We start from the raw sequence: 18,568 nt of genomic DNA, 5'->3' as shown, positions 1-18,568 counted from the left end.
ACTCAATCTGTAAATTTTAGATTTGCATTTTTTGCAAGTAGCAGCAAGTTTTTTCAGTTTTACTTACCTCTTCATCTTAACTAAAAGAATTTAAGATCTCCATGGATCACTTATTATACAACAACTGATTGAAATTAACCATAATGCAACTCTTTTCATAAGAAATCTTGCCTACAGATATAAAATGTTTCAATACGTAAATATCGTATGAGTGTTGTGCTGACATTATCTTTTTTTTCCTAATAGTGCAAAATAATTTCACAACAGCTTTTATTTCAAAATTTCTACAAGTTGGCAACAAACAGGATACAAATCTGAGCAAACAATTTATATATATCTTATCTTAATGGAATGATTAAGTTAACAGTATTCAAAACTGTGACTAGATGTTACAGCAGATTTACAAAAGACTCTTTGCTTCTATTCTAAATGGGAAGATCTTGCCATTTAATCATTTTTACAATTATTCAATAACTAATAAAAATTTGCATCCATTTACGAACATTCTTCACATCTTAAAAAATGCATATGAAACATACAAATGACAATGTTTTATCAAATTCTCTTTTCAAAATGACACATCCCTCTTAGTATGTTTTGAATTATGAACATTTTCCCTAATGTTTAATTATTAGCCAGCCATATTATTACAATTAAGTAAGCTGCCTGATGCAGCTCATGGGCTGATTTGTTAAACTTTTTTTTTTTTTTTTTTTAAACAGAAGGCACTACACTTAGTTTTGCAAGTCCTCTCCTGCTCCCCACGTTAGCTCCATAGCATTGAATGGAGCTAGTTCTAGTCAGTGCAAGAACTAATTATTTCATACCAGTTAGGTCTAAACACCTGATCAAACATCCTATGCAGCCATGAATTATGCATCTGCTAATATTAATACTGAGAAAAAATTCACTTGCATTACATTTTATATAAGAACTTAAAAACTGCAGTCATATATAGAAAGGCTTAAATTTGTTCATAATGCACAATAAAGCTTAACCTCTCTACTGGCCGAGGTGGATGTAATAGTGAGACCAAGTTGCACTTCTTATCCATGTTATTCAATAGGTGTTACAGAATCATATCCAGATTTATCTGGATATATATGCCCTGGCCAGTTGGGAGGGGGTTAAACAGTATAATAACACCAAGAGGGAAAAAATACATTTATTAAACTTTTACTAACATTTTCCTGGATTCTACTCAGCATCTTCAGAACACAATAAAACTGAAAGGACACAGCACTAAACCCAGTAATTGTAGAAACAATTTAAATTGTAACTGATACCTAATGTCCTCACCTGGTGCCCTCTATAGGTCAGATAACTACACAGTTAATTCAGAGAATCCAACTTAGCTCTTAAAATGATAGGCTCTCAGATTGTTGGTAAATTAATGCAATCATGCTTGTTTAGGTAGAGTCTTTCATAACTGATGCCGATTCTAAGAACTCTTAGACCTATTAACGATTTATATGTATTAAAAATGTTTTTCTCTATCTGATCCAATGTGAAGGAGTATCCAGAGCATGGTTTGCCAATCCTGATTTATCATACAGATCTCAGATGTAATTTTTATGTTCTTCAAGGTGTATGATAACTGATGTACCAGTCTGTCCAAAGTATACTAACTTGCAGGCACAAAAAAACTTTATACATTTCCAGATGTTCAAGAGAATGTAGTTATTTTTAGGAGAGCATAATAAAAGTAGCTAGCTGAACGAAAGATTTGAAAGTGTTATGGAGATCATATTTACAAAGAACTTTTGCTATTTTTTTCTGATGTACTAGCTACTTCACTCAGTGGCACACTCAAGATTTAATCTTGGGGGGAGCGGGGGGCAAGTTGAGTAGACGATTTGAGAATAGACACTATGCATTGCATACAACCTATGACTGAGCATCTGCAGTGATTGCCAATTCATAAGTAGTATAGAAATAGAAGACACGACAGAGCATAAATAAAAAAATGAATTTTAATTAGAAAAAGTTTTTTTTGGAAAATTTTCTAATGTTTTTTCCTTTTTCTTTTGGGGAGAGGGCCAGGGCCTCTCTCCCCCTTGGGTGCACCACTGACTTCACTCAACTAGTCACTTTTATATATTCTGCTAAAGATTCACTATACCCTCTTGAATAGCCAGAAGTGTATAAAGTTCCTTGTGCCTGCAGATTAGTATACTTTGGACAGACTGGTACATCAGTTACCATACACCTTGAACATAAAAATTGCATCTGAGATCTATATGACAAATCAGAATTGGCAGAGCATGCTCTAGCATTTTATGACCTAATAGCTGGACTTCTCTGAATTAATCTGGAGTGGTGAGAGTAAGAACGTCAATGCATTTAAGGAGTGGTATGATAGACTGTTTCCTAGGAGGGACCTCCCTCGATGAGTCTTGATAGACTTGCGTTTCTTGGAAAGGACCTCCCATGATGAGTCTTTTGACTCCATGGAGGCCTGAATAATAATAATAAAAGTAATAGACAAATTTAATTGCTGTTCCTTTTTTTGATATCACATGATTTAATTAACAGAGATTATTTGAATGCAAAAGCTGCAGAATTATAAGTTATGTTTCTGCATGAGCTAATTAAAAAGTAATATTTCAGTTTTTTTAAATACAGTGATTCAACTGAATGTTCTTGTTCTGATAAAGTTACATATTTTAAACTTAAGAGTTAAAAGTTACTTCTTGAAAAGTTAAGAGTTAAAGGCTATCTACTCCTGTTGGAGAATAAAAAGGTGTTAGAGGAACTATTTTATTACTAAATTCCCCTTATGTTTCACTAACTACATGCTCAAGATGAATTATGCCTGACCCATTAACTCTTAAAATGCAAGGAGATATAAGTTATTAGGGTGAAAGTAAGCAGAAACTGACTATTGCAATGAGAACAGCCACCATCTGTTCTCATTGCAATACTGACAGCCATTTTGAAATAAATACACTGATTATATATGAAAATCAGAAGTACCAGAAACAAGAATTGAGGTCGTTGGATTGATTCACTTTGTCCAAAAACTACTACATGTTAGAGAGGCATAACAGCCAAGAACAATATCCTCAGGAATAGAAAATCATACAGTTTCCCCAGGAAGGAAAAATAAGGGGTATGGGAGAAGGAATATATTGCTTATGGTAAGATGAAATTATGCCCACAGGAGAACTATAAAGGAAGCAGTGACAGTAGGTATTATGAGATGGAGATGAATATAAAATGTGAGTTAACATGTCAAACAGACTTCTGATATACATCATGTAAATGTATATCCTGGTTAAACATTCCCTTAGTTATCTGACTGGCAAAGTGATTTCCAAATGCATTCAGATAATTGAGGAGTTACTGGATTCTAAAGAAAATTCACTATAAAAAAGCAGTTTTGAAATCCCTGCATGTTTGCTGCTAGTGAGAGTTAATTATACCACAGAACGTGGAAATAAAAAGAAGTATTGTAGCAATGAAATCTCTAAACAGGAAAATAAAAATGACAGTTGTTATAGAAGACCAGTCATCATCACGAACCATGGGCTCACTGCCCATTGGTGTCTGATGCCTCCTTCACTATCTTCTTCCACCTTTCTTTACCCAGTGCAGAGCATCCCAGTTTCTGTACACCCATTCCACACCAGTTCTTTATATCTTCTATCCATTCTCTGTGTGGTCTACCTCTTCTGTTTATACCAACCATGAATGTCTATTTTCCAGTCCTCACTCATTCTGCAGGTGTGTCCAAATAATTGCAGATAGCGTTTTATAATCTTCTGCATTAGATTCTCCTTTGGTTGTATCTTCCGATAGAGTTCTTCATTTGCGACTTTCTGTACCATCCTATTCTTGGAATTTTCTTGTAACAAGTTCTTTCAAATGCCAAAATTCTTTTTCTTGATTTATTATTTATTACCCATGTTTCAGATCCATACACTACACCGCTAAAGATGCATGTTTACAGTACTCTTAGTTTTGTTTGCAGGCTGATCACTTTACTTTTCCAGTTGTCATCCATGGCATTCAGATTTGTTCTTCCCTTTGCAATCCTGATCTTTATTTCTTTCTTACAGTCCAAATCATGTCATTTTACTTCTTAAACGTGAATTCTTCTACATTTTCTATATTCCATCCACTTGTATCTTTTGTTTCATACCATTGTCTTTGTTTTTTCCAAGATCATAATAAGTCTAAATCTTTTCCCTTCCTCATTTAACAGTTTCAATGTTTTTTTGTAGTTCTTTTTCACCTTCAATAATAATGTCATCTGCAACCCTCAGATTGTTAATTCTCATCCGATGCACTGATATTCCTTTTACATCTTCCTTCATTTTATCCATTGCTCTTTCTAAATGTTGTGATGAAAATACTTGGTGATATTGGGTCCCCCTGTCTAGTACCTCTGCTTGTTGTAAACCATTTCCCCAAATCATTATCTATTCTAACTGCTGCAACTGCATTCTTATAAAGATCTTTTAATATAGACTAGTGAAACAGGCCAAAAATCCTATCAAGCTTCATGTAGAGCAAGTAAAAAGAAAGTAATTATGGAAGAATCATGCCGGATGAAAGTGGTAGCAAAGTTATAAAATGTATCCTCCTCCTCAACAGTTCAATGGACCATTAAGTCCAAATGCTGCCATCATTATGTTTCTCCATTTGTCTTGGTAGGCTGCATCTGGTGTAAAGTGCTCATCCAGCTGTTTTAAATCCTTCATTATCACATCCATCCATTGTGCTTGAGGGATTCCTGTGGATCTTATCAATTTTATTTGTAATTATTTGTTTGATTAACTGGTCATGTGCTCTGCAAAATGTGACCAAACTATTCAATTACCGTATTTTACCATGTATAAGACGAACCCTACTTTTTCAAACTCAAAATTAAGAAATCAATATTTTAAAACAAAACAGAACATATTTATATTTCTTTAAATATTCAAAGTATATTTAGTAATTAGGTAATATTTTGCCGACCTGGTTGGCCGATGGTTAGCGTATCTACTCTCCAACCAAAAGGCTGTAGGTTCGAATCCTGCCTTGGGCATGGATGTTTGATTGTCTGTGAAAATATTAGATGTATTTTCTAGATGTAAAATACTAGAAAATAGGTAGATGGCATTGGTGTAGTTAGTGGAGAGAGCTGTAGAGTAGGTACCCTCCCTCGATGAGTCTTTGGACCTGGAGGTGTTATGTAATAATAATAATAATTTTTAAGATACATACCAAGATGCATTTTTAGGGATGCATTTTCTAGGCTAACTTGGTTCGTATTCTCATGGCCAACCCTTCTCCCCTCATGAAGTTGAAGCACCATTTTGCCTTTCCTATGAAAACAACAATGTTCATTTCTCTTGCAAACCTTTTTTGCCTCATATTGAATAAGCTTGGTTGACACACATATCCCACTCTGGCAGTGCTCCATAATCCAAGTCTTAAAGCCTCTGCTCCAATTTTGGTCATTTTGCTGGTTTTCTTCTTAAGGCCCTCTTCTTTTTTGGCATCTTGAGTAATGTTTTTCCTGTTTTCTCCACTGTTTAATCATACACTCAGTGGGAGGAGGTTCAAACTGTCTCTCTGAAGCTTTATTTACATGTTCTTTGTGTAATTGTTGACTTTTAACTTGAATTTTGAAGAATATGACAATCGTATTTTTTATTTTCTGACATTTTTATGGGCTAGTGCTCAAAATATTGTTAATGCATTAACTTAAACCGCCAACAATTTGCAGACATATGAAAATGCCTTTCAGAGTTCCGATTGGTTTATTCAGAATCGGCCATTAAAGACGTCAGTCTACAGAGTTAACAAAGGCTAGTGATTGGTGAAAGCCTGTTCGTGGAGACAAGGTACCGGCAGTTTCGCCACGCCAACCATAGGTCTCTCGACCAGTTACCAAATGTGTAGCACACAGAGACATTGAGGGTTTTGAGGCTGAATATGTTGCATCTCTGGGCAAAAGCATGGGTTTGGAAGTTGACAATGCTGATGCAGAGGAGTTAGTGGAAGACCACAGGAATAAGCTCACCACAGAAGAACTGGAACAACTTCAGAAGGCGCAGCAAAAGACGGAGGTGGAGGAAATGTCTTCCGACACAGAGAAAGGAAGGGAGGATTTTCGTAGTTCTTTGATCAAAGAAATGTGTGGGAAATGGAGAGAGGTGCAAGGTGTTGTAGAAAGATATCACCCTGACAAAGCTGTAGCAAACCACATCATAAACCTTTTCAATGACAGTGCTATGTCTCACTTCAGAAACATTTTAAAACGCAAGCAAAAACAAATCTCAATGGACAGTTTTTAGTGAGACCGAGGCCCAGTGTGTGTCTCAAGCAGAGTCGAGTGGAGCCAAGAGACAAAAAAGAGAAAAAACCCAGAAGGACAGTTACCTGATCTTTTTATGGAAGGGGACTCCCCGTCCTCACCTACTTCCACCGTCAACTCTCATCCGTATACTTAAAGTGAAGTTAAATTTTCGTTTGCATTTTATTTAAGTGTTTATTCTTTTTGTGTAAGATTTTATGCATTTTCATTGTTTTTGTATACAATTTTATGCATGAAGTACTGTTATATAAAGGTTTAAATAAGCAATCATTTGGGGTTCGGGAAGATTAATCCCTTTTACATTAATTCTTATGGGAAGGGAAAATGGTTTCAATTTTCAAAAAAAATCTGTTTCCGAACAGCCTTTAGGAACGAATTATGTTCGACAACCGAGGTTCCACTGTACATATATATACAAAGAAACAAGCTGCACTTCAATCTACACGGTATGCTAAAGTTACATTGATTTGGTCAACCATTAAACTATTGGCCTGACCTCTGGTGAGAAAAAAAAATCTTACTACATCAACACTCAAGTCCTGTTATTTGGTTTATATTAAACTGAAGTTTTATTCTAATATGGTAGTTGTTTCCAGAATTTTTATGATGAATTCTGATCACCATGTAACCATGAAAGAAAGGACTCTGGAAGTGGTATAAAATTGCAATACACAAATTTTTGCATGGATAGTGGCAATAAGCACATAATGTAAACAATTGTCAGCACGGGCCTTCCACAATGAGTCTTGATGGTTTAGAGATATCAAGATACAAAAAAGTCAGAATGCTTATTTTTGCCTCATCTCGAAATCTCAGTCACTGAATATTCATTTAAAAACCCACTAAGTCAGTTCATTTGAAATATGTAATAAAAAAAAAATAAACAAGACAAAGTGTAAAACATTTTAAAATAAAAAATTTTGGTCTCAAAGTTGCAAAAGAAGTTAAATCAAAATAGAAAATGACAAAAATATGCTTTACTCTGTTTAAAAATATTTACCAACAAGTAACATTAATAAATAAATTGATTTCAAAAAGATATGAGCTAACAAATATTACTGCATTTAGTAATTTGCAAATTTGACAGAGGAATTTACTATTTTGATAGTCACATTAAACAATATATTTATTTCATCACTAAGATGATCAGGTCTTTGGCATTTGGAAGATTGCTGAAACACTACAATCTGAGTGACACAGTTATGTACAAAGAGTGAAACTATTTACAGTTCTGAACAGAGGACACCAATTTTCATGCAGTCACTCACAAGAGATTATCTTGTTACCTTTCTTCCTTATGTTAAGAAAGTAGACTTTGGAGATAATCTTGGAACTGGAGATGTGGACGTTAGAAATGGGGATTTAGTTCCAGCTGTTCTGTTTGCTCTTACCAACCGATACCGTACATCAACATATGCCTTCTCGATTTGAGCCAGTTCCTAAATATCAAGAAATAACTAGTTACTTTTTATTTGCAAGCTTAGCATAAAATAAAAATTGTGCACGATTTTGTAATATTGATTTTCTTATCAAGAAAAGAGTAAGAACTTATTTTTGGTAAAGCTTAATAAGTGATTCCTATTGCTAGATTTGCTAATGACTACATTAAAAAAATTACCATATTTTTTGTCTTATAAGATGTGCTTTTTTTTGTACCTAAAATTTATCTGAAAATTAGGACATGTCCTATAAGCCAAATATCTTAAAAACTGGTGCATATTATTATTATTCAGGCCTCCATGGAGTCAAAAGACTCATCGTGGGAGATCCTTCCTAAGAAACACAAAGTCTATCATACCACTCCTTGACCGTTCTCGCTCTCACCACTCCATCAGGCAATGCATTCCATGGTTCAACCACCCTCCTTGCAAAGAAACCACTCCTCACCCTCTTTCTCACCGTTTCCTTTCATAACTTCCAGGGATGGCCCCTTGTCATAACTCCTTCCCACTGTTCAACCAAGCGAAAGAACTCCTGACACCATCTTTGTTATCCGCCTTTGTACCCTTTCTGTAGTTAATTTATCCCCTTCAAATCCTGGGGACCAGATATGTTACAATGTCTTATACATAGATTTTTTTTTTTTTTTTTTTAATATGTATGCACAGTTATGGTGCATCATCACTTATCTGCAATGCATGATCAGTTTGAACAGTTGCACATACATTTAAACTAGTAATCAATATGTTATATTTATATTTTTTTAATAACCCATGGATTCTATGAAGCAGAGTATTTAAGCTTAGTGTGATTGAGTACACAAACAAAGAATGACAATAGGGCAGCAAAGTAGCACTTTGGGCCTCCGTTTACAGAATAAAATGGTACGAACTTACAGGAAACAAAAGCATCAATTATTTAGAAGCAAATTCTAAAAAAAAAAAAAATAATTAATTAAATAAAAAAAATTAAAAAAAATCTCTGCAAAAAAATAGAAAAATGGCAAGAAATTGAAAATGAATTAAAAAACTTTGATAATGGATTTTTAGCTAATGAAGCTAAAAAGAATCCTAGGGAGTTCTTATGGAAGGATGACATTGATTGGAGGAAATGGTATAAAGACAGCTGTTGCAGAATGTGTGGTGGAGATACTTAATGAGCAGTTCATAAAGATCTTTCAATCTTGTGAATGTGACTTCATGGAGAGATTAAGAGCAGTTGATGATGGGGAGGAGAGACTGACTGTAAGTGAGCAAGAGGTGTTTGTGGAGTTGAGTAAACTAGATGTAAATAAGGCTGTGGGACTTGATAATATATCACCGCGTATTCTGAAGGAATGTGCCAGAGAGTTGACACCTACCTTGACATATTTTTTTAATACGAGTCTTGCACTTGGTCAAGTCCCTAAAGAGTGGAAGGAGGGCAAGATTGTGCCACTTCATAAAGGAGGTGATCGAACTCAAGCATCAAACTATAGGCCTGTGTGTCAGGTGTTGTGGTTAAGTTGTTGGAGAGGCTTGTGAGAACTAGGATCCAGAGTTGGGTTGACAACAATGGTATAATCTTTGATGGACAGCATGGATTTGCTAAAGGGAGGTCGTGTTTTAGTAATCTACTTACTTATTATAATAAAGTGACTACTTCCTTGGACAGAGGAGAAGGATACACAGTAATATACTTGGATTTTGCAAAAGCTTTTGATAGAGTACCTCATGATAAGTTGACAGTCAAACTAGAGCAGATGGGGTTGGATATTAGATTAGTGCATTGGATTGGAGACTGGCTATCTGATAGGTATCAACAAGTTGTGTATGGGGGTGCAATATCCAGGAAAAGGAAAGTCACTAGTGGAGTGCCTCAGGGATCTGTTTTAGGGCCATTACTATTTAACTTGTATATTAATGATATTGGCAAAGATTTGGATGGAGATATTCAGTTGTTCGCAGATGATGCAAAGTTGGGACGAACCATAAAGAGTAGTGAAGATGTTGTGGCCTTGCAAGAAGACTTGAATAAATTGAGTGATTGGGCAAGCAAATGGGGATGCGAGTTCAATGTTGCAAAATGTAAGGTTTTAAAATTTGGAAAACAAAGATGGGATGCAGAATTTATGCTTGGTGAGAATATATTGTTGGAAGTAGAGGAAATAAGAGATCTGGGAGTGATAGCGGATAAGGATCTAAAATTTAGGGGACACATCGCCAAAATTGTGAAGACAACACAAAGACTTCTGGGAATGATAAGGAGGACACTGACGTGTAGAAGTAGGGAGATTCTTGTTCCATTGTATAAGGCTTTGATTAGGCCACACATGGACTATTGTGCCCAGATTTGGTCACCTGGTTTTCAGAAGGATGAAGAGATGTTGGAAAGGGTCCAAAGGCGACTGACTAAGGTAGTTTCTGACCTCTGGAATGTCGAGTATGAGGAAAGATTGAAAAGATGTAATTTGCAGAGTCTAGTGGAGAGAAGGAAGAGGGGAGATATGATAGAGACCTACAAGTTGGTAAGGGGTTGTTATAGGATCAATGGTGGAGAAGTTCTACAGAGAATAGTGGCAGATCAGGGGAGAACCAGAGGTCATCCCTGGAAACTGTATAAAGAGGGTGCGAGTAGGGGAGTGAGAGGCAGGTTTTTTTCGTGCAGAGTTGTGAATGATTGGAATGCCTTGCCTGAGAGTGTGGTGTCTGCAGGGAGTTTGAATGTGTTTAAGACCCGGTATGATGAGATGTGTGTGAGATAAAAGGACCTCCTAGATGAGTCTTTGACTCCATGAGGTCTTGTTTAATAATAATAATAATGGATCAAAGAAGATCAGGTTGCTGTGCATCTACAAAAATGATTATTCAATGCGCAAAATTATTGGCAACGAAAAAGAAAAAAAATAAAATCGAACTTTCTCAGATAAGCTAATATGGATGAAGTTATCAAATTTCTGACATGTACCCTCAAGGGGTATACAGGATACGAAAGTACTACATGAAAAATTTACATTTGTTTTAGAAATGATGGACTTTACAACCATGTTATAAATAACTATTTTAATTTCCCGACGTTTCGATCTTCATATTAACATCACCTGAAGTATATACAAATATACAAGGACAAGTTGAGTTACATTATACACAGTAAGCTAAAGGAACAATGATTTGATCACCTGTTAATCTACTGGCATAATCTTTAGTGAAAAAAAAAAAAAAAAAAAAAAATTTAGAAACTACATAAAAACTAAATTCTATTTAAGATAACATAGGAAAAATTCTTTCTTTTAGATAGTCTTCTTTCAGTAACAATGTTGTCCTATTTTTAGCATTACAATTATTTTAGATTTAGGATTCTGGATTATCTACAGTCCTGTTTATAGTTAACTCTTAGAGAGAAAGGTTCATGGGTAGAATATGTGCCTTCCATATGCTTGGAATTTTTAGACCATCATTATTGTTCAGATTGGGGTGGTCGATAAAAATCTCACAGGCTTCCTTAAATTTGCATTCATACCATGCTTTGGTGTGATGTAAACAACTGGTGCTTTTCCAGTCAATTCTATGTAAAGTGTTCAGTGCATGGTCAGAAAGGCCAGCTTCACCATAGTTATTATATTTAATGTGTCGTTTATGTTCCTTTTGTCTAATAGGAATTGTGCCTCCTGTTTCCCCTATATGTGGTATGTTACAGGTGCAGTAAATACGGTATACTCCAGGGTGGGCCAGCGGTGGGAGTGGGTCTTTGGATGAGTTGAGTAAGTTTTTTAGTTTTACAGGAGGTTTAAAAGGTGGCTTTGAGGTTGTATTTTTGTATTGTACAAATCTCATATTTGATTTTATATTTCTAAGGCACTTTTTACTGTATCAATCCACCTATATCTTGGTCTTCATCTGGGTCTTTTTCCTGCCAACTTGGCAGAAAAAGACTATTTAGATTTATTTAGAGGTATAACATCATCTGCATAAAGCAAAGAGCTGACATTAACATCTCCAATTTTGATATCATATTTAATACCACTTTCCTTCATAATGTGATCCATATAGATAGCGAATAACAGAGGGGATAATGTAAATCCTTGTCTGACACCAGATTTAATATAAAACCATCTCCCTGTACTTAAATTCTAACTGCTGATTTACAACTCAAATAAAGACTCAGTATTGCTTGATATAATGCCCCATTGACACCATATAACTGTAGCGTATTGAATAGCTTCTCTCTTGGCACCTTGTCATATACCTTTTCCAGATTGACAAAACTTAATTCCTATGATTTCTCAACTATTTGTTGTAAAGTGAAAATCTGATCCTGACAGCCTCTATTTGGCTTGAAACCAGCTTGTTCTTCACCAAGGTTTAACTAATGATATCCAGCTGTTCGCAGATGATGCAAAACTGGGGAGAGTAACGCACAGTCAGGCTGATGTTAATGCCTTACAAGAGGACTTGAATAGATTGCATGAATGGGCAGGTAAGTGGAACTGTCAGTTCAACATTGCAAGGTGCAAGGTTTTTGATATTTGGTAAGCAACAATGGGATGCAAAGTATACACTTGGTGGGGAAACTTTAACAAAAGGAGAGGAGATGAGAGATCTAGGAGTGATGGTAGACAAGGACCTGAAATTCAGGGGCCACATTACACAAGTTATGAAGACCACATCAAATAATGGCAATGATGCAGAGAACCCTGACATGCAGAAATAGAGAAGTTATGATTCCATTGTATAAGGCCTTGATCAGGCCTCGTGGATTATTGTGCACCGATTTGGTTGCCAGGTTTTCATGGTGATGAGGATATGTTGGAAAGGGTACAGAGAAGATTCACAAAAGTAGTCTTTGGAATATGGAGACAGATTGAGAGAATGTAAGTTGCAGAGCCTCATGAATAGGAAGAAAAGGGGGGGGGATATGATTGAAACATAAGCTAGTTAGGGGTTGTTATCAGGTTGACATGGAAAAGATTTTTCATAGAATGGGAGGGGGGGGGATAGAAGAAGAGGCCATTGCTGGAAACTGTATAAGGAGGGTGTGAGGAGTAGGTTCTTTGCATGAAGAGTGGGATGCATTGCCTGAGTGTGTTGTGAACACATTGAATCAGTTTAAGATGTGGTTGGATGAGCAATGTATGCAATAGTGAGTACCTCCCACAATGAGTCTGACTGCATGGAGGTCAAATGTTGATAATAATAATAAAACTTACCAGGAACTCAGTAGAGAAATACCTCTAATTCTCACATTGTTTTATTTCCCTTTCTATATATGTCTACTATGAGAACTCTACTCCAATCATCTGGAATTCGTTCCATCTGTCCAGGCCTTCTGAAGTATGCAGTGCAGCCAGTGCAAGACTTTTATACCTTCATACTTGAGCATTTCTGGTCGAATATCATCAACTCCAGCAGCCTTTCCACATTTCAGGCTTTTGATGGCTTTTTCTACTTCAAGTATGATATGTATTCCTGATTGCATGCCTGGTCAGTGTTTTTTTTTTTTTACCACTGCTGTCACTGATCATTTCATTTAGCAATTTTTCGAAGTAATTACTCCAAACTTCAAGGATATCTTTTTTCTGCAGTTTTCATTCCACCTTTATCATCTCTAATTCCTTTTTACAGCACTCTTTCCTCCATTTCTGAGCTTCTTCAACATCCTCCAGTCTTGATATTTATTTCCAATGTTCTCAAAGTCTTCCCATGACGTTTGTTTAGCTAATTTTACACAATGTTTAGCTTTCTTACATTTGTCTCTGTATTCTCTAAGACAGTGTTTCTCAAACTTCAGATATCCGCAGACCCCTTCTTAAATTTTCATTATTACCAAGTTCCCCTAATTACTTAAATTAAAAAATTAATTAAAAAATAAATTTAAAATATTAAAAAATTAAATATCTATTTTATTTGAATTTATATGTTTATGTAAACAAAATATGATTTATTTTTAATAAAACAAACTTTATAAAGATACTATCAAGTTTTACTTGAAATAATTTATCATCAGAGGAGTGAAATTGCTCATGGTGAGATAAAATTTCAACAAAATATGGCTCTATAGTTGTTAATTTCAATCTCAGATGCAGTTCAACATCTATAATGCGATTCCTCTTCTTCGTCTTAATATCTACAAGGGCCGAAAATCCAACTTCACACAGATATGAACTTGGAAATAGAAAAATGAACCTTAGAGCTTTAGCTGTTAATTCATTCTGTATTTGTAGCCAATATGATGATAACGTATTCTCTCTGTATTTATTTTTTAGGAAACTATCAGAAGCTAGTTCTAAAAGTTGTTCTTCTTTTGACGATAGACCCTTTGGCATAAATTTGTTTTTATTGAAAGGGTATCTTATCCACTCAATATTAATGTCCAATTCAGGGAAATACTTTTCTAGATTCATTTGTAAGCTTTTTAAATGCTGCATGATAGTAATTTTCACATCATCATCAATTTGTTCATTTGAACTTGCGAGCAATTCATGAAGCAATGGAAACGCATCAAATTCTCCATTACCAACCCGTTTTTGCCATAGCTTAATTTTTGCCAACGTGGAGTTCACTTTATCTTGGACATGAAATATAGAAATTTCCTTGCCTTGTAAAGATAAATTAAGACTATTTAATACAGTATACTAATTGACTGAGCCATTTCCAATTATGTAAATGCTTTTTCAATTCAAACTTTTCATCAAGAAAAACTTTCAGTTCATTCCGAAGTTCAAATAAACGAGCAAGGACTTTTCCACGAGAAAGCCAACGAACATCGGTATGGAAAAGAAGTTGTGTATAGTTACTTCCCATTTCTTTGCAAAGTTGAGAGAAAAGTCTGGCATTTAGAGGATGGCCTTTAATATAATTTATGATTTTTACAGCTTCATCAAGAACTTTTCTTAGGTCTGTAGACATCATATGTGTAGCCAAAGCCTCCCTGTGTATGCAGCAGTGTGTCGACTTTGCATTTGGTGCAACAGCTTGAATCTTTGAAACAAGCCCTTTTTTAGATCCGACCATGGATTTCGCTCCGTTCGTGCTTATTCTAACACACAACTTTTCCAATCAAGCTTGTTTTGATGCATAAAGATATTTATACTGTTGAATATTTCTTCTCCTGTTGCATGGTCTGGCAAGGGTTGGCAATATAAAAGGTTGTCATGAATTTTTTGATTTTTTTCGTACCTAACAAACACTAGAAGATTTGCGAAATTTGTAATGTCGGTGAATTCATCTACCTGCGTTGCAGGTAAATGAATTCACCGACAAGTTCAGTTGAAATGCTAATTCTCTTCAACCGAATTCCTTATATAATATCTGAAACATATTCACTATATATTTCTTAGTTTTAACACGTTCACTCAAACAAAACCATATATGTTGGTGGTGCACCATATGGTTTTGATTGTTTACTATACAGCATTTTATGTGGGAGGGGTCATGGGATTCATTAGTTAGTGCCGTTGTCTTTAATTGCACTGTTTGTTGAGAAACATATTACACAGCCTGCAGACGTCTCTGTACCTTATTCAGTGATACAATAGGAACGTTTTACGATCTCAAACTTAAATTTTATTCCATGTGTTAATGATGCATAGCTGAAAATTGCCACGGACCCCCTGAAGACCTTTCGCAGACCAGGGGTGGTCCGCATACCACACTTTGAGAAACACTGCTCTAAGAGCACAAGCTGACTTATTTGTCAGGAACTTTTGATATGCTTTCTTCTTTTCCTTCACTGCCTCCAAATTCCTGTGTCCACCATGGAGCTCTGATTTTACTATCCTTGCAGACAACCTCACCACATGCCTCTCTGGCTGAATCAATGTTTTCTTCAGAATTTGCCAGTTAATCTCCAAGGTTTTGTTCCTGTTCTCAAACTCTTTCATGTTTTTCATTCGCATATGGATGAAGTGCCTCTGATTTTTGATGTGCCCTTGAACAAGACTGTAAAAAAATATTATTGTTAAAACTTCTGATCACAAAAAACCACTACACTGTTTTGTCATGATGTGCAGATGGAAATTACCACTTTTTCTTTTTTTTTTAATTTTTAAAAGAAAAACAATGCCCAAAGAAGTTTACATTCATATTCATCCAAAAGGATGGATGGATGAGGAAGGGATGAAGTTATGGATAAAGACGGTGTGGTCCAGATGTCCTGGCAGTTTGTTAGAAACCTGCTTTGTTAGTATAGGATCAGCTTAGATGTCATAAAACCAAAGCATTTAAGAATGAACTTCACAAAATGAACAAAAAAAATAGCTGTAATCCTAGGACTCACTTCTACCTTTAGATGTATCAATAAACAAACCATTTAAAAGGATTTATGAGAGAAAAATAGGTCAATTGGATGCAATCTCCAAATTTCAGAGACAACATCTATAATTAGGAGAAAGAAGGCCACAATTTTGTAAGTGTGTCTAACCCAAACACACACACACTCAGGCAATGCATTCCACTCACCAACCACTCTCCATGCAAAGAACCTACTCCTTATACAGTTTCCAGCAATGGCCTCTTGTTCTACCCCCCCTCCCATTCTATGAAAAATCTCTTTCATGTTGACCCGATAACAACCCCTGACTAGCTTATGTTTCAATCATATCTCCCTGCCTCTTCCTCCTATTCATGAGCCTCTGCAACTTACATTTTCTCAATCTGTCCTTGTACTCCATACTCCATATTCCAAAGACCACTGACCACCTTTGTGAATCTTCTCTGGACCCTTTCCATGATTTCCTCGTCACCATGAAAACCTGGTGATTTGGTCACCAGGTTTTCATGATGGTGACGAGGAAATGATTATTGTGCATCATGGTTTTCATGATGCACAATAATCCATATGAGGCCTGATCAAGGCCTTATACAATGACATCATAACCTCTATTTCTGCATGTCAGGGTCCTCTTCATCATTGCTATTATCCAATATGACATCTTCACAACTTGTGCAATGTGGCCCCTGAAATTTAGGTCCTTGTCCACCATCACTCCTAGATCTCTCATCTCCTCTACTTCCTTTAAAAAGTTTCCCCACCAAGTGGGTACTTTGCATCCCATTGTTGCTTACCAAATCTCAAAACCTTACACCTTGCAATGTTGAACTGATAGTTCTACTTACCTGCCCATTCATGCAACTATTCAAGTCCTCTTTTAAGGCCATAACATTCGCTTCACTCTGCATTGCTCCCCTTAGTTTTGCATCATCTGCAAATAGCTGCATATCACTAGTTAAACCCATCCCGATATCATTAACATACAAATCTAACAACAATGGCCCCAAAACTGATCCCTTGCGGCACACCACTAGTGACATTTCTCTTTTGGGATACTGCATCCCCACATACAACTTTCTGATACTTATCTGGCCAGTCATTAATCCAACTCAGAAGTCTGTTATCCAGTCCCATCTGTTTCAATTTATTTAAGAGCTTGTCATGTGGAAGTCTATCAAAAGCCTTTGCAAAATCTAAGTACACCACTGTATATGCATCTTCCCTGTCCAAGGCATTTGTCTACCTTGTTATAGTACATAAGTTAGTGAAACATTATCTCCCCTTAAACTCATGCTGATAACCACAGAGAATAGTGCTGTTTCATCAACCCATTTCTGTATCCTACTTCTCACCCATTTCTCTAGTACCTTCAACACAACTCCAGATATACAGACTGGTAAAAACCAGTCTCTAAACTGATGCAACTTTTATGGAAGGTGATAAAAGAAACCATACTAAGGTGCTTACCGTCATTGCGCTAGTCTAAAAAACCTTGAGATAATCAATACTAACACCAATTGCTACAAGACGGGAGAAGCTTCTCTTATAGTTTGTCTAAAATAGATATTCTAAAATTGATACTGAAACTCAAACAGACAACGTACTCTATTTCAACATAGAAGGTTAACAAGTTCAAGTTTTGAATAAATATGTGGTATCTATATCTATAGATGCTTAGATACATTCCTAAAAGTCAAAAGGTTACCTAACAGCAGAGCTTTAATGCCTGCCAAGATTGCCTAGAAATAGTTTCTTTTCTTTTTTTTAACCCAAAAAATGTTCGTCTATAAAAATTACTGGACTTATAGCAAATCTGACAAACCAAATAGGCTGAATTTTTGAGAAGTCAAATCTAACACAATATAACAGAAGTTTTTTCTGAGTGATCAGACAAAACCTACCACAAATGGATGATGACCTACTTACCATACTTAGAAATAAGTTCAAAAAAAAAAAAAGTTTTTGAAAGTGCAGTTACACTTTCTCACAACAACAATTACTGTTATTTATGACTTTACTAACCATTCACTAAAAATCATTCCATAACAAATAAACTTCACACATTAAACATAACATGTTAATGCTGTGTGTGTACATGCACACAAGATGAAAGAAGCCTATCCTTGCCCTCTCTCTTTTTAAACTGTTGGTTGTACTCCTACAGAAAAACTGTTGGGAAGGCTGTTCCAAATCACAGCAATAGATGGAATAAAAGAAGAGGATGAAAAGTTGATTTAGCATGTTCTTAATGTTGCTGAGATTGAGGAAACGTGGAGAAATGGTGTCAGCCAGTTCAGTTGAACAGTGTATTTGAAAATACCTGGAGAAGAGGCATAAAAAGACAAAAACGGTATGGGATAGTGTTTGGAGTAAGTCTATAAGAAGTGATTATAGTAGAGCAAAATAGTAGTGCAGTAAAAATGGTGGAAGTGGCAGCATAAAAGTGCATGCCAGCAGCATGGAAGGTCTCGACTCAGTTTTTCCCTGGACTTCCTGCAATAGATAAGATGCGACAATTGTTTTATGTATGCATCCAAAACACATTAAAGATTTATGGAGTGATTGATCAAA

General features: G+C 35.7%; 1 protein-coding gene across 1 annotated transcript in view; it reads right to left on the bottom strand.

Moving 5' to 3' along the window:
- Positions 1–253: 253 nt before the first annotated feature.
- Positions 254–18,568, bottom strand: part of LOC150095647 (uncharacterized) — an 88,111-nt gene continuing 69,796 nt past the window's right edge. Inside the window, exon 5 of the mRNA XM_090410187.1 lies at positions 254–7,749. Within this exon, the coding sequence (XP_090266313.1) occupies positions 7,606–7,749 (144 nt within the window). The 3' untranslated portion in view covers positions 254–7,605. The remainder of the gene's footprint in view (positions 7,750–18,568) is intronic.

This window comes from Typopeltis vanoorti, chromosome 20 (genome assembly GCF_054136105.1).
Source record: "Typopeltis vanoorti isolate ZY-2024b chromosome 20, IOZ_Tvanoo_1.0, whole genome shotgun sequence".
Taxonomy (NCBI): Eukaryota; Metazoa; Arthropoda; class Arachnida; order Uropygi; family Thelyphonidae; genus Typopeltis; species Typopeltis vanoorti.
This window is presented reverse-complemented; position numbering and strand designations above follow the sequence as displayed.